General features: G+C 42.3%; 1 protein-coding gene and 1 non-coding gene across 2 annotated transcripts; both read right to left on the bottom strand.

The window, feature by feature from the left end:
- Window positions 1-7,179: 7,179 nt before the first annotated feature.
- On the bottom strand, window positions 7,180-18,072 carry LOC119654583 (rab-like protein 6). The gene is made up of 5 exons (XM_038060042.1): window positions 17,614-18,072; window positions 17,201-17,522; window positions 8,676-8,816; window positions 8,442-8,619; window positions 7,180-8,374 (listed from the first exon to the last, which is right to left on the bottom strand). Exons 1-5 carry the CDS (start codon window positions 17,738-17,740, stop codon window positions 7,283-7,285), a joined length of 1,860 nt encoding a protein of 619 aa, XP_037915970.1. The 5' UTR covers window positions 17,741-18,072; the 3' UTR covers window positions 7,180-7,282.
- A 219-nt stretch (window positions 18,073-18,291) lies between these two features.
- On the bottom strand, window positions 18,292-18,364 carry Trnav-aac. Its single transcript has one exon. It is a non-coding gene; the product is annotated as a tRNA-Val (tRNA).
- Between the last annotated feature and the right edge of the window lie 3,568 nt (window positions 18,365-21,932).

A 21,932-nucleotide genomic window follows, 5' to 3' on the forward strand; every position in this document is an offset into this window, starting at 1 on the left:
TGGTTACGACAGGCTCAGGGAATTTTACTGAGCTAACTTACCAGGAATGGAACATTTCAGGGTATTCATGGGAGGAAACAAACCCAAGCGAAAGATTGTTAAAAACTCACCAAGAAACCGGACAATAGTGGGAATACTCACTGGTCACCATAGACTAAACTATCACCTGGGGGAGCTAGGGATATTTACGAACACTGTCTGGAGATTCTCTGAGGAAAAGGAAAGGTTCTTGGTGAAGAGCTAACTGCTGACCGATACATGTTGGAACATACTAGGAATTGCCGGAACTGTCGACAACTTGTGGCCAATGTCGATGGGATCATATGAGCCTAGCTGTGCCAAGGTAATAGTTGTGGGTTGTATCAGGAGCTAGCTCCTTTGGGACCCTGGTCGTGTAGTGTGCGAGATCAGCTATATCGGGCCTCAGGAGGCTGGGGTAATGGCTTTGTCGCCGAGGGTATCCCCATCCCTGAGTGTTGCTGCCCGCCCCGCCCGGCCCGCAAGGGCTAAAATACCCGACGAAACATTGGGATGCGCACAGTGAAATAAATAAGAAGACTCGCAAACTGTTTTGAGACCCGTGGCGGAATGGCAACCCTGGCACCATGCCAGGGTCATCAGATGAAAAAGGGTCAAGAGGCAATAACATGCTGCGCCGCAAGAAAACTTTTTGTCTCAAGTTAAGGCAGACACAAATGGTGGAGTACCAAAAGAAAAGGTGGAGAGACGAAAGAGAAGCTCTGCTTATTAAGCCGACAGAAGACAAGACCTTTGCGGAAGTCCTCAGGACTGAAGGTTATAGGATCAAGCCCGAAAGCAGTGGCGCAGAAGTGTCTTCTATTCGAAAAACGAGGGGTAGTGGAGTCCTCGTCGAATTAGGTCCGAAGACATGGAACGATGTGGCGCGTCTGATGAGAGTATTACATATACTGTACGCTCGGAGCTGTTTCCAGTCTTCAGAAAACAGAATTGGAGAGAACTAGGAAGTAGTTAACATCATCCGTATGCTACAATGCTTCATCAATATGTAGCGGAGTACAACCGCTCATGAATTGCTAGCGCAGTTCGTTGCGAAGATAAAAGCTGAAATAACGCTCATCAGTGAACAGCACCAGAACAGACTTCAGACTCGACTTCATGACGCTCAGACTTATCAGATATCAGGGTTCTTGCTTCGTCTGGATTTCCAGTGTCTACCTAATACCAAATGAGACAGCGTCGGACTTTGATGTTCTGTAAGGCCCTGTCTTGGGCACGGAGGGGTGAATGCCATTTGGGGGTGATTTCAATACCAGGGCTTTTGAGTGGAGCGTGCCTCACCCAGACTCCAGAAGGAAATGAATTTTTGAAATGGTAATGAAAAGAGTTCTTGTCGTTTTTAATATGGGATCCACCCCAACATTCGGGCGCCTAAGATGCGAAGGAAGCATTCGCAACGTATCCTTTGCGCCGGCATCACTGGTGTCGTTAATGGACTAGTAGCGAGTTCTGGAAGGCTTCTCGGCAAGCGACCATCAATACATCGCATTAAAGGTGGCTAACGAAGAGCATCGTGTGGCAAACCTTCTATCCATTCGAAGACGGCAGAAATTGCCGAGCTAGGGCCGGGAGATACATGTATCACAATGACAAAGTGCAGATCAGCTAAAAAGGAATTCCGTACCACGATAAACAGAAGTAACGTTCGCTGCTGACAGAACCTAGTATATGAAGTGAATGGAGACCCGTGGGAAGTCGGTTATAAACAATGCTCACTTAAGGCCGAGCAGATGGACTGTTTTGTATGGGTTGATAACAGAAGGGTGGAAGGCCGGGGATTGTCCACCTCACTTCCCTAGAGAAGCATTGGAAAAGACTGTCCTTTCTATCTGGATATATCCCGGTAGAGATATACAAGCTGGTGTTCCAACATCGCCTGAACGCCGCATTAATTATTAATTAATTATTCCTTCCCGCTGGAAGCAAAGGGAAAGGAGATTCTGAGCTGCCGTCTGCATACCGGCAACTTTATATGCATGACACTGCCGGGAAATTGCTCGAAAAGCTTCTAGACTTGCTGAAGAGATATGTGCTGCCGGAGATTTATCCTAAAAGACAGTTCGGTTTTAGAGCAGGGAAATTCACAGTGAATGCGATTTGTCAAGTGGAGGCCCACAGCCGCCGAGCTCAACTCGTGGTGCTCCACGTAACGTTTGATATCAGATATGCCTTTAATTCCATAAGATGGAAAGACATTCTAGGTATACTATGCACTACATTCCACGTGCCGAGCTACCTCTTACAGATATTGAAAGATTATCTGAGAAACCGTTTCCTGCTGTATGAGATGCTAGAGTATCAGAGAAGGATAGATTTTATGAGGGATAGCACAGCGATTCACCCTAGAGCCGAAACTCTTGATCGCTTGTTACAACAGTCTATTAAGACTCGACATGCCAGAAGATTCGCGTCTGATCGGTTATGCAGATGATGTTGGGCATTTGTAGCCGAATGCACTGTTGAACAGGCACAAAGCAGGCTTGGTATGTTGGTGCGACGGGTAAGTGCATGGATAACTGCTCATGGTTTCAGCCTCTCGCTGGAAGGAAACGAAATAGTTATTCTGAATAAAAGAAAGAATCTCGACGGTGCGTCCCATATCGATTAGCAAGTCGATAATCAAATCCAAAGACTATTAAGGTAAAGAACCCAACACCGCTGTGGGCACGGAAGCTTTCAGTCTTACCTGTATAGAATTAAAAAGGCATGATTTCCTGATTATGTGTTTTGCAATGGAGTTGTGAGTTGTGAGTGACGCCGATCACACCTTTTTTTCCTGTAGAAGATGGGATGGGATTCGTCAAAAACTTTATTTAAAAAGGGGGGAGCTCCCTCCTGACAACATTTTCAGAGACATTCTGAGGAGCGCTGACAGGTAGAAATATGTTGTGTATTATGGTCAGGTTGAAGGCTCTCCAAAGCAGGGGAGCGAGAGAGGTAACCCGGAATAATGTGTCAAGCGGTTCCAGGATAGCTCTTATTATTGTTATGGGGTGGGGAGGAATCATGCCCCCTGAGCATTCATTCATTGTACACGATCTGTAGACTCACTTGAACAAAGTTTAGAGAATAAAAGGGCATACGAAATAGTGGAATGATTGAAGAATCGAAAAATTGGAAGAACTGGGCAAAAATGAGGAGCCAGTGCCAACAGCTTTGCTACCAAAACTAATCTTTACCTGCATGTGACGATACCCAGAAGTTCGTCTTAATAGAAAATTGCAGCTAGAGTCTTCCCCGCCTAAAGTCAGGAAAAACGATGTCACGGATCCTTTAGGCTGGCGTTGATGTTTCGGAAAAATTAGACGTCCTTGGTGAGTTTCGTACTGGACTGAAAATACCACGCGAATGAAATAGGACTAACGTTTTGCTCATTGCACATTTTCTGACTATTATAGCTGCTATCCAGTAATATATGTGCACAGAGTAGGTTTGTTAGTCAACCAAAAAGTAAAATCCATTGTTGTCGGCTTTGAAAATATTAGTGTGTTCATGTTCAGTACAGACGAAACTGTAGAAAAAAGGGCGGTACCTTCTATGAGACCGTGGAGTGAACCCTGGCAGTCTGCCCAGATATAATATCAAAATCGTATTGGAAGATTTTAACATTTTGGGAGTAAGCCATATTCAGTTGAAACATCCGGACCCATAGTTTGCATAAATATAATAATAACAATGAGCTGGGAATCATCCAATTAGCAACGTTACACAAGGTGGTTAGAATAGAAATGGACCAAGGATGAAACGCTGAGGGACTCTAAATGATGGGAAAAAGGAGTTCGCAACTGCTAAATGAAGCTCTGCTTACTTTGCCACTTAAGTAATACCTCAACTAGGAGTAACAGATGGTGGCAAACCGAGCTTCTTATGGAGCAGGATGTGGTCAACTAGTCGAAATCCTTGGGACAGTACATTTTCGAGGCGGTTATGCCGGTCAAAATCTTCAATGAAAACAATGGTAAATTTAACTCGTCTAAGTCACGTGGGTATGTTATTCTAAATGAAACTATAGTTTCGTCGGGATTGCTTTCCTTAGTCTGTTTGATACAAACAAACGGAGACGGTAAGTACCTCAGCCACATACGTCCAAATGTCCTCACTTGATGTATAGAACGTTAATCTTGATTGTTAATTGTTTGAAACAGTCAAGGGATGAGGTGACTTTAACACCTCCTAAAAGGGTCGCTGATAAGATGACAAAGAACTAAATGAAGTTATCTTGATATCAGTGGGCAATGAAATATCTCTATTAATGCCGCCGGTAATGATCCATGGGTGGAATTAAAAGGTAACTCTTGACATGCAGTATACAGGTCCGGTACATTAGAAAAAGTTGGTGGCTGGATTTACGTAGTCGTTGACTTATTTAATGCATTGCTAAGTCGTAAAAAGCCCGGAGAAAATGACGTATTGGTCGAGTGCAACTTTTGATGTAGCACCAATGTTAAAAGTAACTTTTTCTCTTTATTTCTCTTGGATTATTGTAGCTCAGCGTTTCGAACAACTCAGTGAGCATGGTTTGGATTTCACGGTGAAGTTAAGGGCCCTATTCAGTATTCCGTCTAGACCCGTCCATGATTACTGCCGGAACTGCCGCCATATTCCGATATCACTGAAAGGTGTCAGCGCCTTTCTCTTGCTGGGGGATAACCCCTGAATAATTTTCATAGAGAAAATATCATAGTTCCATTATAATTCTATAGGCGCTTCTCCATGAAAGCAAAGGTGCTTAAACCATTACTTCCTACGCCGCTGGATGGTCAGCTTGAGGTTTTTCCTTACACGCATGCTCTTTTTGCACCTGATCGATCCTACCTATCGCCCTCTTAGCCGTTCGTTTATCTCGGTGGAAGGCTGTGTGAAAGTTGGCTAGTTCACAGTTCCACCAGTAGTTGCGTCACATGCTATAGCGATGTATTGTCTCACATGCAGATCTTTTTACGTGGAGACGCCCGGTGGTCTAACCACATTCCCATGAAGGTTTGCAGGTCCAATGGTGTCAATCTCCTATTTCAGATTCGTAAGTGGTCTGTTCTAGTAAATCCTGAGCGGCCATGCAATAATTTAAATTTAAGGTGAATAAACCTCATCTTTTCCTTGCAGTCAATGCTTTTTTAAATTCCGGACACTTACCCCTTCTGGTAATATGCCGACTCTCCCGTCCCTGCTTTCTATACGTACAATAGGCATCCTTGTCAATGTAGCCTTTCTCCACACAACTTTTGCATCGATCTGGTCGAGCGGCATGAAGCACTTGAAGTACCTCTCCCATATGTTTGGTTTCGTACTATAACAGGTGAGTTCTTGAATTGGCTTCGAATGACGTCAGTTTTGCCCAAGCTGAATTTTTCCAACTCAAACATGAGATCGCTTCTCTGTGTCCTTCGGATTTTGCTGGCGTTTCTTTTCCTTTTAGATCGGAGTCACCTTCTATCTTTGCGTACGACAGATTGCTATTACTGGAGATAATAATTGCCTCTAGGCGAATTCATACCTTTGCTTTTTTCTTCGCCTTTTTTGGCAGCGATGCTCGTACTTGGGGCACGGGCGTTCGGGCTTTTTTCCTATTAGGCGCTCGCTGATTCCCTAGAGGACCACCATCTTTCTTCCCCACTCTTGGCCTTTTAAACACTCCCCCGCCCATAACATTCAATGTGCTTTCCTGACTTTAATTGTTTGCCGTCTTTGGGATTGGTGAGGTTCGAAGAAGTGAGGAGCTTCTCCTGAATAGGTTTTCTCTTGGGCTTGCAGGATTTCCTGCGGTCAATCCTCTAGGACAAATTTGGTGGGTATCCGAAACGCCTTAGTCGGCCAGCGATTTCCTTTCAGTCCATTATTCTTCGAATTCGTTATTGGTGATCTTGGTAAGGCCTTGCTTCGCTTGAACACATCTTTCATGAAATCTAAATCATTTTATAGCATGAGATACCACAGCGGCCAAGTTGACCACGAATGAGGGACTGGGTTCGAGGGGTATCGTAGTCCGAGAGCCCACTATCCACTCCCCAAACCCGCCGGTACGGGGTTTCCAGTACCGTAAGTATTCTCTGGTTTTCCATAGTAGATAGTTTTGTGCTCTGGATATCCTGTCCATAGCCATTTTGATCTACGTTCACATTCTGAAGAAAAAGTACGTAAACATATATTTATTCATCAACAGATATACCCTTGTCCGCCACCTGGAGAGCCTGATGAGAAGATCTGGCACCTCATTACAGGAGACTTGAGAGAGAATTGATGAATAGTTTGGTCTGCCTGAAAGTAGGGATAACGTGCGAAAAGTGGAGGAATGTTTTGAAAGACTTTACGTGGCGATACCCCCATTATGGGAGGAAGGAACAAAATTCGATTCACTATTTCAGAGTGAAAGAAGATCTACCGACTGGTATATAGACTGAAAAGTACAAAAAGTCCGAAAAGACAGGCGAAAGCCGGGAAATTCGAAAATTCCGAGCGCTTTTGGAACACACGCGTCCTCTTCATGGTAGCAGTCTAGCTTGAGTCACGAAACAGGAGCTATCTACCATTGAAATGAAAACCAAAAGCATTATATTCAGCTTTTATTTATTTTCCATAGATAAATAATAAAAAAAACAATCATAAATTTTCAATTAATATTTTAAAATTACCTACTAAAACAAAATATAATCGTTGGTAAAAAATGAATAAAATACAACGAAAGGAAAATATTTTTTTCTATAACAGTCAATCAGTTCCCTAAAAGTACCGCCAAACACGGACGACAAAATAATGAGATTTTTTATTGTTAAGAATAGTTCGGTAATATTCGGAATATACATTTAGGACACGTTACATGCATTATATTCATTAAGTCAATCTTTTTTACTTTAACACTTTCCATTTTCAATAGCTCTAGCTGTAAAATTGGCAACGAAGCAGGGGACAGTTAAAAGCGTAACGATTAAATAATTATTTGCGTAAATTTGCAGGAGCAGATGGGTATGAAGAGTCCTTTTAAACGGATCGGAATGCAACGGTTCGATATTTTTTCATAATTGAACAGAGAAAGTTCGTCTTCACGGCCGGAAAAAATATGAAAGTTTCGAGGATTCTTTTCGAAAGACCTTTCACTAAATTTAGCAAATAATAGAGAAGCGGTCTTGAACTAGTTTCTTTTTCAACTTAACCGATTATCTGCTGATGCAAAATTACGCATGGTTCAAATATCTCTTAAAACTGATGTAATAACAATAACATTACACATTTCTTCACATTCACAGCATTAAATTGCTTCATACGCTTCGTCGATTCGATTCGTTGAAGTATCTGGCGTGCCATTAAGAAAATCTTCTAAGTCGCTCTCCTTGGAACGTTTCTTCTTTTTCTTCTCCTTCCTTTCTTCCCGGTCTTTTTTGTCCTTGTCTTTCTTCTTTTTATGTTTATGTTTTTTCTCCGATCCACTGTCGGATTTTAGTTTAGGCTCCGCGTCCTGAACAATGCTAGGCATTGAGCTAGTGTCTTCCCCACCTTCAGGTGATCGGCGAATTGAATTATCTGCTAGCCATCCATCGAATTCATCGCCGTAAGCCGAATCGATTGTAGTTGAAGCGACTGGAATTTCTTCGCTTGAGATCGATGATTTACGTATCGACGAGGTGAGCGCTTCGGATTTAGTAAAATCTGTGGATTTACGATGCTTCGCAAGTGGGTTTTCTTTTAAAATTCGATTGTTGTTTGCGCTATCTACATTAGTTATTTTGGAAGTATTTCCTTCCGGTTCAATGAGATCTAAATCGTCATTGAATTTGGCAACCATTGGATTTCCTTGACCATCATCACTGTCGGAATCTGCATTTTCTCCTACTACTCCTCCTGTGTTGTCAGGCCCTGAGGCTGCGAAGTCATCTAGAAAGCTTCGGTCCAAGATACCTTCATCTGGGCAGAACTCTTCAACACTAGCTATCTGTTGCTCTTGGATACTCATCTGTCGAATATCCTGGACAAGACTCGCCTCTTTGATATCGGGTTTCTTGAACAAACTCGTGACTAGACTGGTGGTTGTAGTCGACATCGCTGACTCTGCAGTTGTCGCTGGCAGTGGATTTGCAGTAGTTTTAAGAGCATTATTTCCAGACTGCATTTGTTGTGTTATATTGATTTGTCCTGGAATTACAATTGGTTGTCCGCCACCGACAATGATACTCTTCATTGGCTTTAACTCGGGAGGCGACGTGGGTGTCACTGGCGATATCGCACTTGCACTTGTGGAATGTGTCAATGGTGTCATATGAGCATGTGAGTTAGAATCTGCAATCTGTCGCCGCCTGTTCGATAGATTACTCAGGAACTGATTATAATCGGCGTCCTCAGATTTCTAAAAAAACACAAAAATAAACATATAAGTTCAGTTCGTACTGCAATAGTCAGCCAAAAATACTTACCAAGAACTCAGATATTTCAAAACTGCATATTTCCGTATCTCGCTTGTTTCTTTCCAACAGGGCCAGGAAACTCTCTTTTTGCAGTCTAAGGAATGGCAGCCCCAGAAACTTATGGAGCAAGCGAAGGCCAAAGCCATTTCGCATTGAACTCTCGGCGTATAAAACTTCAGCAGGCCGCCTACAGTATTGCGAATTATGAATCACATAGCTTTCAACATATCCTGATGTACTTACTCTCCTAAACTTTCTATTAGTGCAGTTGCTTGACCTGGGGTAATGACTCTATGGTGTCCCATGTCGCAATGGTTACCGAGAATAAGTACAGGAATTTCTTCAGGTATTTTTGGAAGCTCCCGGGTAACATAATCAAAGGTCCTTTAATAATAATAAATTAAAATTACACTTAACATCGCTATGTGGAGTGCTTCCGGAGGAATGATCATATTTGCGGCTGCGGGAAATCAATTGTAGTTAAGCATAATTCTAGACTATAAATTAGCTCACCAGTGAAGAGTACCGGACGTTATGTTACCCGGACTTATCAGGATCGCTGCTATCTGGGTTCGGTACGGCACCCGCCTTGAGATCGATACCTTGATCAACAGGATGCATAAGGTACATCGATTTTTTGAATTATTTCACGTACACGTGAAACATTAAATTAAGAAATAAAAAGGCATTGTGACACTCCTTATTGACGTCGATATGATCAAAAACATACCAGTATCAAATGAAGAAGAGGATACACGAAACTCTAGGAAATAAAGCTCTACATGCGTGTAATACTGAGACACTTCATGAACCGAAATTTGGCTTTGAAGTGAATAGATGTCGCGCATTTCGCAGGAAGCGACTGAGAGAGGTGCGTAGAGAATGTTTTCGAGAAGAAAAGCAAGATACTTCACCACCTTCAGAAGCCATTCATAAAGGTGGTGTGAGATAAAGTTCTTCTGTCGAAAGAGTGTTCAATACCAAGGATTCGAAGAAATGCATTGGGAGGGATGATGGTGCTGAATACACGAATCAAAAGCTAAATGAAACGTTGAGAAATACCAAGATCAAGCGCCGGTTGACTACCGCTTACAACTCAAACAAAAGTGGAGTTGCAACACGGAAGAGTAACTCCTTCGGCTGGTACCATCGAAAAGGCTTTCTTCTTTCTAGAAGCAGTTTACGTCAAATGTTTACGAAACCAAGGCTGCACAAGCATGCTGAATGGAAAAACTGCCTGTGAAGCCTTATTCGGCAAAACGCCCTGCATGGAAGATATTTGACAAGAAGTTTATTAACATCCGGAATAGCTGGTAACCTCGAAAAACGATTTCTGAAAGAAATAGTGTTGAAAAGTTAATTTGTGAATAGCATTCTTGACGTTAAGCTGAGTAGATGGTAGTCTTAAAAACATCGTCATTATGGACTGCTTTAGTGGTGTCGGTGATATTACTTGAAACGAAGAGACTGTTCAACAGAAGCAGGGGCGTAGACTAGAAATACCCCGGCTCCCAAAGGCAGACCCCGAAAGGAACACTGCACCATCAAAGTGAAACAAAATTGCAGAATCCAAATATTTGAAAGAAATTCCATTTGAACAAGTTTTATCAAGCTCAGGATTGATCTCTGCAATCAATAATCGAGGTAAGATTTAGTCTCAACAGCAATACTTACTTCGGGTATTGTGGATCAACCAAATAATTGGCAGGCTGGAGAGAAGAATCCCAAATTGTAACTAAGGATGGATTTTAAAGAAACTCATCCACTTTCTGCTTGCCTAAAGTCCAATCAATTGGGGATTATAGTTGCTACACACGGAAACATGTACACAAGTAATTTTGATGTCACAATAGCCTAGATATTGGAGCCATAGATTATTTACAGGATATGTATCCATTTGAAAGGTTTCTTGGGAATGGAAGAAACAGAGTACCCTCGCATTTTTTTCCGCCAAATCGGGACGCGCGTTTCTAGGGAAAGGTGTAAAAAACGGGGTCCCTGAAACATTTTCCGTTAGATCGACATTGACGGCTGGAAAGTGGAATTTGCCAACGCACAGAAACTCGCAGAGAACCCATTCTTTCATGCACGCAGTAAACATATGGATGTCACCTATATCTACAAAGTTCTGGTTGGATCGAAGCATTTTGGTTAAAAAGATTCTAGCCGTAATTAGAAAGTTTTGAGCAATGTTGATTTTTTAGTACCTTTTGAACTTCATAAATACCTCAGTGCTTTTCCTTATTTTTCAGTACTTTGACGAAATTATCGAAAAGTTGATCTGATAACCTTAGGTCGTCTGTCGTCACTTTGTGAAGTGGGCCAAAATTTCGGTGATGCTGTTCATCACGTTATCAAAGGTATAGCCAGAACAAAACCGCTCATCTCTAAAAATAGCCTGCCTTTGTGAAAGAGGGTGCTATAACCTAGATCTAAATCTTAGAATTTTGATAATCAGTGACATGCAGCAAAGGTTTGCCTTCAAAAATTGCTATTGTATAATGTTCATGCCAACTCTATATGCCTTCCCAATCGGTAAACCTTAACCTGATTGAACAACTGTATTATTCGCTTGAATTCCAGGTCAGGCTCAACCCGCGCAAGAAATGATTGGAGCATTGTTGGAAACGAATTTTGCCCCAGTGTAATTCAAGACCTTTCCAATACGATGAATCGTTGTTTTACAGCCGTACATAACATTAAAATTGAAATGAAAGTTCGTATTCACTTCGTTTTTACTTAGCGCCTTCATTTGTGTCATGCATGTTTTTATTATCATTGATATATCACTTTTCTTTTTAGGGTGTTGTGTGAAATAATTAACAATAATACAAAGATATGTTAGTTGAACGTTCTCTACGCTCGAGCAGCTAGGAGGCGGTACCTAAAACACCAAGTCAATCGATTTGAAATCTAACAAATTGTAGGGTCATCCATTTTGTGGGAAAACAAGTTTAGCCCCACAATTTTATAAATAAACCTATTTTAGTACAGCGTCGATTTAATGTTCAAATTGCTTCTTGCCTGACCTCAATATTAAAACCCGAAAAAGATATATTGAATATCTACTCTGTAGACTGCGGTGCTGTTTAACTCCGTGAGTCCTAGACGACGTACCTAGGGAACCCTGGACATTCCCAACTGATTACTTTTTTTATTTTTTACTTTTTAGCTGAGCTTCAATAGAAATTTTGCTGTGCGCCTTCCAACCAGCGCAATACCTGACAATACGTCATTGGTATTCCAGGGCGACGTATTTCCAGGTTATAACACAGTATTCTTCAGCGATCGATCAAAAATACTTTGTGGAGTTGGTACAGGAGTTTTCTCGGATACGCACATTGTAGCCGAGTATGGCTTTCCAGGATTCACCAATGTATTTCAAGCGGAGCCTCAAGCACAACATGTTGATAATGACTGACAGACAAGTGGCCGTTAAGGTCTTGTACTCAGTCGCGATTTCCTCCAGACTGGTAGGGTAGTGCAGGGACACGCTAAATAGACTGGGCAGCACACTCAAAGTAACCTGCCTCTTCGTGTCTCGTAATAAGAACATAGAGCCCAACAAGCTGTCTTTGACTGTACCTTGGTGGACGCAGTCGGCGTCCGCCTGTGAAGGGTGAAAACGACTCGCGTCACTTAACAGCAACTGACTTCAAATAGAGAAATCTCACCTCCTACGCTAAGTCGAGAAAGATTTGGCCCTACCAGACTCGATCGCGGGAGATTTTGGACCAAACGTGTACATGATTAGGGCGGTCTGCATGGAGCACTGGCCTATTGGAAATTCTCCAAGTACAATAGAGAATTTGTGGCTAATGCCACAGGCAAACTGTAAAGATCAGCTATGTTATCTTTGAATACGATGCATCATAAGTCGTCTACGGTCTGAATGGCTCTGCCACGTTTAGGCATCTTAGGAAGTACTCCGGATAGTTGCCGTCATGAATCTAAGGCAACATACATTGTAACTCATCTTTGAGTTGAGTATTGAGAATTCACTTAAACAATGTGGTGCTCTTCAAATTAGAATTAAAATTAGGATTTTTTTTATAGACGACTACGGTTTCGTCCAGATCAGAGGAAACTAATCAGGCGATGTCTCTCTCACTGCCCTGGAAGCAGCGTGAGCGAAGTGGTTAGCAACTGTAGTTCGTTCGCTTTTATTAATCCGCAAGAATATCATGAGTGCAAATTACATCCAGGAGGAAAAACTACCAAGCACGTTTGGCCAAAGCCAACCGAAGCTAAAATAAATTTTGTTAGGAATTGAAGAAGCCTGGAACCGTAGTCGTCTATAAAACTTCTTTTTTCAACTTTGGGTCAGCCCAAAAAGAGGAGCCCATAGACCAGAATGATTGATGGCGGATTCAGGGCCCTCTCCATTGCTAACAGAAATTAGAATTAGTGATTAGAAAAAATAGAAACTTGAAAGCTAGCAAGTGCACATACAGATAGATTCAATGCTAATGAAATGTTATCCACGCCGAACACTGGGTTCCAAAATGAGCGAACGCTCTTCGAAAACTATATAGTGTCTTCAAAAAGTTTATTTGTTGTTGTTTCTCACAAGTGGGAAGTTGGCGCTGTGTAATGGTGGAATCAGAGCCAGTATACGCCATACGGCCAACAGCATCCTGCCGTTTAAATTAGCACATAGGCTAATAATAGCCGCGACCATGAGAAAAAGGACAAGACGATCCTGCACTTCATAAGCAGCTGTCCGATCTATTCAGAGTTCAGACGAAGGTACCTCGGCATGGTTTTCTTTAATGAAGAATCTACGCACTCTCTGCCTCTGCAAAATTTGTAGAAGACTATGGTTGGTCGATTACTACAGCAAATGCCAAGAAATAGCTAAAGTAATTCGAGAGCTAAAGTAGAAGCTTCCGAGTTGATGAAACGTTTCTCACAAAGAGAAAATATAATTGGCGTTGTAGTACTGAGTTGCAGAAGGATCTGTTATCGTGACTGGATGTCGGATACCAATCGACTTAGCTGTGAATGCGTACCTGAGTCAAATCAGGGTAATAATCTCGGACGCGAGCAATGCTGAGCACATTGCCTCCTACAGTGTACTGTAGTGTACCGTTATGGTCTTGAATTAAGTACTCTAACACAGTTCAAGGCCCTGATTCAATATGGATTGTTGCGCCAACGATTATTATTATATTTTTGATATTTAATTCAAAGCTCAACCGGGTTCATGATCCAATGAGAGAGCAAGCAGATGTTATCCACATAGTCAAGATTTTTGTTTGGAAAGGTCGACGTGTTGAGAGAAGCTGAAATCGTCCATTGAACCCCTCCACGTCATCCAACAAAGACAACATGAAGAATGTTATCGACAATGAAAAGGAAAAGTATCGCCAGCATGTAAAACAGCGGAGCTAACATTACCGGGATATCATTATGGTCTTCCCACAAATTGCAGCAATACCCTGATTCACATCAATTGACCTGAAAGCGAAAGCCACCAAAATAAATAAAAGCCTTAATACGAACCATACCTTTGTCTAGTCCTTCATGGCCATATTTGGCGCCTTTACATCAGGTGGCTGCGATACAAGTGAGGATAAGGATAAGGAGCATATCACATTTCTTGTTTTTCTTCAGCCCTTGTCCTGTTCACAAGCGGGGTCGGCTCGTCGCGATCGATTTCGCCATTTGGCTCTATGAAATGCCTGATCTGGATGCAATCGCGAGGCTTTTAAATCCCCAGCCAGCGTATCAAGCCACCGTTGTTTCGGCCGGCCTTTTGGTCGCTTACCATCGACTTCGATGTTCAGACCAATCTTGGTAAGTGAATTCTCGTTGGCGCGAATTACTTAACCATACCATCAAAGACGCCTCTCTCGCAGTTTTTCCACAACCGGTGCAACGCCATATCGATCGCGGGTATCCTCATTTCGGATGTGATCAAAAGGTGTCATCCCACTAGTCTAACGCAACATCTTCGTCTCCATTACCGCAAGACGATTTTCATTGTCTTTTATAGTCGGCCACCACTGAAACCCATAGAGAGCGACAGGACGGACGACATTGCGGTAAATTTTAGATTTGAGACGTTCGTTAATACGTCGATCACAAAGAACACCAGTTATGGAACGCCACTTCAACCATGTTGCGTTAATGCGTGAAGCAATTTCATAACGCAATTCTCCATTGGCCCGAGGTATTTAAATCGCTCGGTTCTGGGCATGTTACTGCCGCTGATAGATCGGATCGGTCGTAAAAAAATCATTTTTATTCAGATTCAATCGATACCGTGTTGTATGAGGCGATCATCCCATTTTTGGACAAGTTGCTCGAGATCATTTTTACTATTAGAACTTTACTTTTCGGATTGTAGTAGAGCAATTGAACCCAGCGCACGAGTTTTTCTGACACTAAGTGTCGTCGTAGAGCATACTAGATGAGTTCGTGTGGCACACGGTCAAATGTTTTCTTCTGATCCAGAAATGCAATGTAACGAGGGCGATGCTTCTCTCAGTGTTTCTTCATAAGTAACCGCGCAGTGTGTATTGCGTCAGTAGTTCCACAATTCTTGACAAATCCAGCTTGATTCACAGTAATTTCAACGATTTCGCGAATACGGTTGTCAAAAGTACGTTCAAAAATCTTCATGGTATGGGAAAGTAACCGGATCGGACGGTAATTTGAACATTCAGTTGGAGTACCTTTCTTTTTCCATATTGGCAGTGATACTTTCTTGCCAGTCAGATGGTGTCTACCTTCCTGAATAAACCCCTTTTAAGAATTCACTGAGCCATAGTGATGGGTCCCAGCTCTTCGCTTTCCACAGCTCAGTTGCGATGTCTCCAGGTCCTGTTGCTTTCCCCGATTTCATTCGTTTTATTGCCTTCTCAACTTCAGTTGCGCTGATAGGTGGAACTGCTCTTAATGTCGACAATGATTCTGGAAGTGGAGGATGAGCAAATTCTTCAGTTGAAATTTGCCATTTGCCATCCCGAGTGTCTAGTTTATCGTAAAGATTTTTGTAATGGGCTGCTGGGGGCACAGCGATCGCTTTCTTTGCTTCCCGGTTGATATTCTTATAAATTTGCCAATTGGCGAGCGTTTTATCGTCGAGAAACTTATGATAGAGGCGTTACTTTTCACGGACTTTCATTTCAACATCGTCATTCCAAAGCCAAATATCTCGGTTGATGTACGGCTTACCTGGCTTGGTGGCCTCGAGGGTAGCAGAGGTCGCTTTGTGGATCGTGTCTTTCATTTGATTCCACAATTCTTCCACATTCGTAATGGTTGGCAATCGTATGAGTGAGACCGTTTCTTCGTTCTTCTCACCAAATCGCCACCATTTAATGCGCGGCGGGCCAGTGCGTTCCTCATGCCGTTTTATCGGTGGCTTAATTCGCAGGACAGCAATCAACGGCCGATGTTGAGGTGCGATGGTCTCATAAGGAACGGCTTTGCAATCAGTGACGGTGATACAATGTTGGCGTCTTATGAGAATATAGTCGATTTGCGTTTTACTGTTCGCACTATAAAATGTAGGAAGCTGAGACAATCGATTGATGAACCATGTATTCATAAGTACAAGGTCATGGGTGTCCGCAAAATCAATTATACGGTCGCCACCGTCATTGCGCGTTCCAAGCCCTTTTCTCCCATGACATCTGTTACCGTCTGCCTTTTCACCCACATGACCATTAAGGCATCTTTCTCGGCATCAGGTCGACCTGTCTGTGGTGCGTATGCAGTGAAGACGTGAATAGTGCGATCAGTTGATATAATGGTGAGCTTCAACAGCCTGATGATCGTTGGATTCCCTTAATGGCATCACGGAAACCCTCTGAGATGGCAACGCCAACACCGTATTGAGTGTATGGGCTACCAAAATGGAGAAGTTTATAGCCACTTTTACCGCGTTCGCGTTCTATGTGGAGAAACTCCATTTGACAGTTAATTATAAGTGTGTATCGGACACGGAAACAAAGCTTATACGCGAGCAGGCACAACCGATTTCCTATAAAAAAACTAATTCAAAATGAACCCCTTAACCCGATATGCGAGCTACGTTAATTTCTTTGTCATCGTAGAAAAATATATAAATCTCCGATATCTTATTTTTGGAAGTATGTACTACAAGCTGCTTCAAGGCTGATATTCTGATTCCACAGATTGATACTGAAACTGTCTAATTCGCCTATAATATTTTTAGCTTCTCTTTGAGTTTATCTATGGAGTAAAGAAATCAAAGAGTCTGGACGCAACTTTCTTTTTTTCGGAGAAAGCTCATGAGCCGCTTGGTTACAAGTGATAAAATACTTACGAAGAAGACTTCGCAAACCGCTGAAATTTCCGCAAGAAAGTAAATCTAAGCACCAAAACTATCAAATGCAATTGTTCGGGTCGGAGCTCTTTTAAAAGCTGGAAAGAGGCAAGAAATTTCATTATAGAAAATTACGAGATTGTACTGGCTTGTCCTGTATTTCAAGGACGTGTAAAGGTAGCGCAGAACTCTACAGGTGAGCAAACCTAAACTTTTAGGGAACTCTGTTTGGAACAGAAGGAAAATTTCTTCGAATGAACGGAGAATTATTTAAAACCCTCAATTCGAAAGATTTCCAGCAGAGAAGCACAATATTGTAAAGTACCATTATAAATATTGACATTGAATTAAGGAAGACAGAATAACAATTTGTATTATCTTTATACGTTGAAATCATCAGCAAAGTATCCTTGATGGTTGCCATTTGCCTCCACTATTAACTTTATAAAAAATTAAACTTTCCGCTTACCAAGCCTTAGTGATATCCATCATCAAAACGACCCCGTGGGTGCCTTTGTAAACATCCAAAAACTCTGCATCGAGGGCCGGGGTTTCCGGCAGGGCAGCCGTAGTCAGCTTCAGGCCACTGTGACGAGGTCGGGCCTTCCCACGATCGACCACATCCCACACCTCGACCTTTACGATGTCTTCGGTTGCTTTGAACGCCCACTGAATCGAAGCGACCTGGATCTCCTCCGTCGGGACGTAGGTTTCCAGGAAACCTTTGCCCTGCAAACGCTGCAGCAGACACGACTTTCCAACGTTGCGATCACCTTTTATGATGATTTTCACTGTAAAACGAGACAATAAAATATGAGCCCGTCACCCCGCCGCGACCAATTGTAAACAACACTTGGAATGCAAAAAGTCATTTATACGTACTGTTATATTGCACGCCGCGCGAGAATTTCTTCTGAAGGGATCCGGACATGGGCTGGCCCACCGTCTCCGGGAGGGCCGCATTGGGACCCTCCTGCCGGGACGTCAACTTCTTCAGGGCGGAAAACATTGTGCACAAACTTTTCCACTATATCGCGTTGACTGTTTCCCACGGCTTCACATATGGTTGACGTGTCGACGGCACTGATTTTTGTTCATCTTTGCATGATTAGCAAAATGCTGGGTTGGAATTGCATTCGCACCGTTTTCTGAGCCAGTCGGAAACTATAAATCACGTCGTGAGTTACTGAAGCGATTTTTCCAGCGCACCAAATACTTGGGGTGATTGCACGTAGGAGTCGAGTTGCTTCGTGTTTGTCTCCCAGCACCACTTTGACATTTCACTTTCACATAATTTATTTTATTTTGCTTTCCACTCTTCTCGTCCGTCTATTTTGCAATTTCTTCGCGTCGCGCTCTTGCTCATGCCAGCTGAGTTGGCTGAGAAATGACAGATCCAGATCAAATTAATAATGTTTCCCAATTCGATTGAATTTTTAGTCGAAAGAAAATTTTTAAGGAAATTAAAAGTGTCTTAGCAATATCTGCATTGCTTTTAATTTATAAATTATTAAACCAAAATAGTTGTTAAGAAAAAACAGGATTTGCGGCAAAAAGAACTGTTTCCGCCCGGGATCGAACCGGGGACCTTCCGCGTGTTAGGCGGATGTGATAACCACTACACCACGGAAACAGGCGAAGGTATCTGATCCAATTGGAATTTTGTAGCATAAATGAAACAAATATTACAAAGCTAACTAAAGAAAATGTTAAGAAACTTTTCCCAATTATAATTTTAACCAAAATTAGGAAGTGCGGATCGGGCTAACTCAAATGCGGTTTGTTCTGAAAGTACTGATGACCCTTAACACCGCAGAATATACGAATACACCAGTCCAATTGGAACTTGTTGAATGGAAATTTCATTTCTCACACTAGCTATGTACATTTTACAATTGATTTCAGGGCTTATATCTGTTTGGAGCTCCAAATAAGGAGGTTTTCAACATTTTTCTGTGAGCACATTTTTAAATTATAATTTACAACCAATATACCCAAATTGGCGCACAGTTGTTTGGCTGGCAACAGAGCATATTTCAGTTTACAACAAGCCGGAAACCGGAAGCTCGGCGCTTTAAAAATATTTAGTTACACGATGGTTCCACTTATATATAGGTCGAAGTGTAAATACGTTGAATATACCTGATATTCAATTCGACTGACATTTTATATATTAGCAAATACCTATTTGAGGCGAATGGAACAATATTCAGCTACCATAACTTTCATCAACGTTATCAACGGCGCAACAACCGGTATCCGGTTTAGGCCTGCCTTAATGAGGAACTCCAGACATCCCGGTTTTGCGCCGAGGTCCACCGATTCGATATCCCTAAAAGCTGTCTGGATACCGAATTCTCTCATGGCCGTGTACAGTTTTACCCTGGTTATGCTATCATAGGCGGCTTTAAAGTCGATGAATAGATGGTGCAACTGATGTCCTCATCCCAACAGTTTTTCCATCGCTTGCCGCAGAGAGAAAATCTGATATGCTACAGATTTGCTCGGAGTGAAGCCTCTTTGGTATGGGCCAATGATATTCTGGGCGTATAGGGCTATCCGACCTAGTAAGATAATTAGCAACGTGATACCTCTTTAATTGCTGCACTGTGTGATAGCTCCCTCCCCCCCTGATTCGCTGTCCCACACCCTGAACATAAGTTGATGAACCGCTTGGTGTAATTGGTCGCTTTCATATTTAACCAATTCGGCTGTAATTCCATCGGCCCCTGGCGACTTATGATTTTTAAGCAGATGAATTGTACCCACGATGGATGATAAAACCTGGGAAACGCCTGCTGAATCGACACCAACCAAGCTCTACTATCAAACCCTATCTCCACCTTCACGTGATGACCGCTGGGAGCTCTTTCTTAACGAAAAGCTACTGACGAGGATGGATGAAGGCGCGCCTAAAAACGGGTTAATCTGTACCATCTGGTCCTCCAGGTTGGGAGTTGGGTAGGGCTGACAACCCTACACGGAAAACAACCTTTTACGAAGCCACAAAAAAAATTTCAAAATATAACAACATACTAACTTTATTTGAGCAGATATCGTCACGGAAAGTATTTTGAGGACTAGATACCATATGCTGGGACGACCATCATTTTTTTCAGATTTTTCAGTCGGATAGTTTCTTAGAATGGGTCCTTGATGTAATTGCTCCTTTCAGACTCCCAACTCCCACCCATCCTCATTTGCAGCCAATGTCAAAATTAATATCTGATTCGAAAAGTACCAATAGAGACCCTTCATTTGATATCCTACATAGTCGGTGAAAAAAAATGCTGCACACCTCTCTTAAGTTGCACGTATAACGATGTAATTCATCGCATGTATGGCGGATCACAGCTCCCATCTTCACATCAAATTTCGTGCTAATCGGCACAGTCGTTTCTGAGAAAAGACGGATGCATTCAAAGAGATGCTATTGGGAGACCATAATCCCGGTGGTGCAGCTTCAGCATGCGAGGTTGCTATGCCGAGGCGGCGAGTCCTCCCAAAAAGGCGGTCAAACTATTGATGGAATGCGGAGATCGCAGAATTGCAGGCTGCATGTTTTCGGGCTAGAAGGATTTAACAACGATCTAGAAGAAGATCAATCTTCAGCGAGAAGCAGAATATATGCAAACCTTCGATGTAACCTTAAGTAGGCTATACGCACCTGCAAGCGAGAATGCTTCAAGGAACTTTGCGCAGAGGCAGACCAAAGCTCCTGAGGCACAGCGTATAGGGTGGTTATGAATAAGATGAGAGGAGGAACACTACAAGTGACCTACTCGCATATTCTGCGGAGCGGGAGCGCAAAAAACATAAATAAGTATTGGAGGTGTACACCATACCTGCGGTAACTTAGAAAGAACTTGCGCAGATTTGCCGGAGAATCAGTGATAACAACGCTCCCGTTTTGGATGCTGTTCCCAATGGAGCTCCTAAACTCGACCAGACCCGACTGCTTTATTAACATGTAGAAGCAATTTTCTCCGCTCTATGCAAAAGGCAAAAGCTAGTTTTTTCTCGAGTGGCCTAATAGGCAACCAGCACATCCATCATCATATCGCCAGGTTTGTTTTATCGACATGGTAAGAAAGATGTTCGAAAGGGCCATCTACAATAGACTTCTTCCCATAGAATATAAGGATGGACTATTGGAGCGACAATTTGGATTTAGACAAGCCCACTTAACGATCGACGCCGTAGACTTTGTTTTGAAATCTAATAAATGCTGTGCTGTGGTGAAATTTTAATCAAGGAATAAAAAATAAATATAATTAATGCTAAAACATATAATTTCCATTGGCATGGAATTATGTATAATAAATAACTTACTAGTTTTAAGATTTGAAATGTATTTGAAGCATCCGAAGTATGGTTGGAAGCACATAATAAATATTTAAGTAAATGATTGATTTGGAAGATAGTTTCCTTTGTTGGCTAATAATTATGTAAAATTGATAAAAATACATATTCCTGGGGCTAACTATCCCCTTCCTGAGTGTTTTATCCTCTGACATTTTCCCCTACGATATCTTCTTTGAGGAAAGTGGGGTCCTTTATCGGGAACTTCAAGTCTTTATTGAGTAGTGAATGTAATGGGCATGGAAGCGTGAGTTAAATATCCACCAAAAGACGAAAAAACTGGCATTCGAGAAGAAATTTGGCGTCAAAACACAAACCTTATTAAAATCGGTTTACTGTCTGTCTGTCCGTCACACGCATTTTTCTCGGAGACGGTTATAGCGATTGGCACCAAATTTGGTAGAAAGGTTGAAACTTAAGATATCAGTATGGAAGGTATTTCGGAGCCCAGGCACCATATAGTGGCAGCCTCCTGATTTTTTTCAGATATTTCGGTTGGGTAGTTTCTGAGAATGGCCCCCTTGAAGGAATGATCATTTTCAACCCCCCGCACTCCCCACCTTTCCAACAAATGTCAAAACTAAGACGGCTTTGAAAAGTACTAACCGAGATCTTAATTTGATACCCCACATGAGTATATTTGATGAAAAAAAATGTGCACCCCCCTTTTCAATGTATGGGGACCCCCCTTAAATTCGACGTAAAAGGATGTAACTCACTGTATGCGTGAGCGTTCACAGTTCCCACCTTTCTACCAAATTTGGTGTCATTCGCTATAACCGTCTCCGAGAACCAAATGAGATGCCGTCTTTGTAGGATTATACTTTAATTTTGTTGGA

This window comes from Hermetia illucens, chromosome 4, assembly GCF_905115235.1.
Source record: "Hermetia illucens chromosome 4, iHerIll2.2.curated.20191125, whole genome shotgun sequence".
Lineage (NCBI taxonomy): Eukaryota > Metazoa > Arthropoda > Insecta > Diptera > Stratiomyidae > Hermetia > Hermetia illucens.

Excerpts from the sequence above, each read along its gene's own strand:
- LOC119654583 (XM_038060042.1), bottom strand. The coding sequence starts at position 17,740 with ATGTTTTCCGCCCTGAAGAAGTTGACGTCCCGGCAGGAGGGTCCCAAT. Across the intron at positions 17,523-17,613 it reads GCGCGGCGTGCAATATAACA|TGAAAATCATCATAAAAGGT; the intron begins GTACGTATAAAT and ends CTCGTTTTACAG. Across the intron at positions 8,620-8,675 it reads CTAATAGAAAGTTTAGGAGA|GCGGCCTGCTGAAGTTTTAT; the intron begins GTAAGTACATCA and ends GCAATACTGTAG.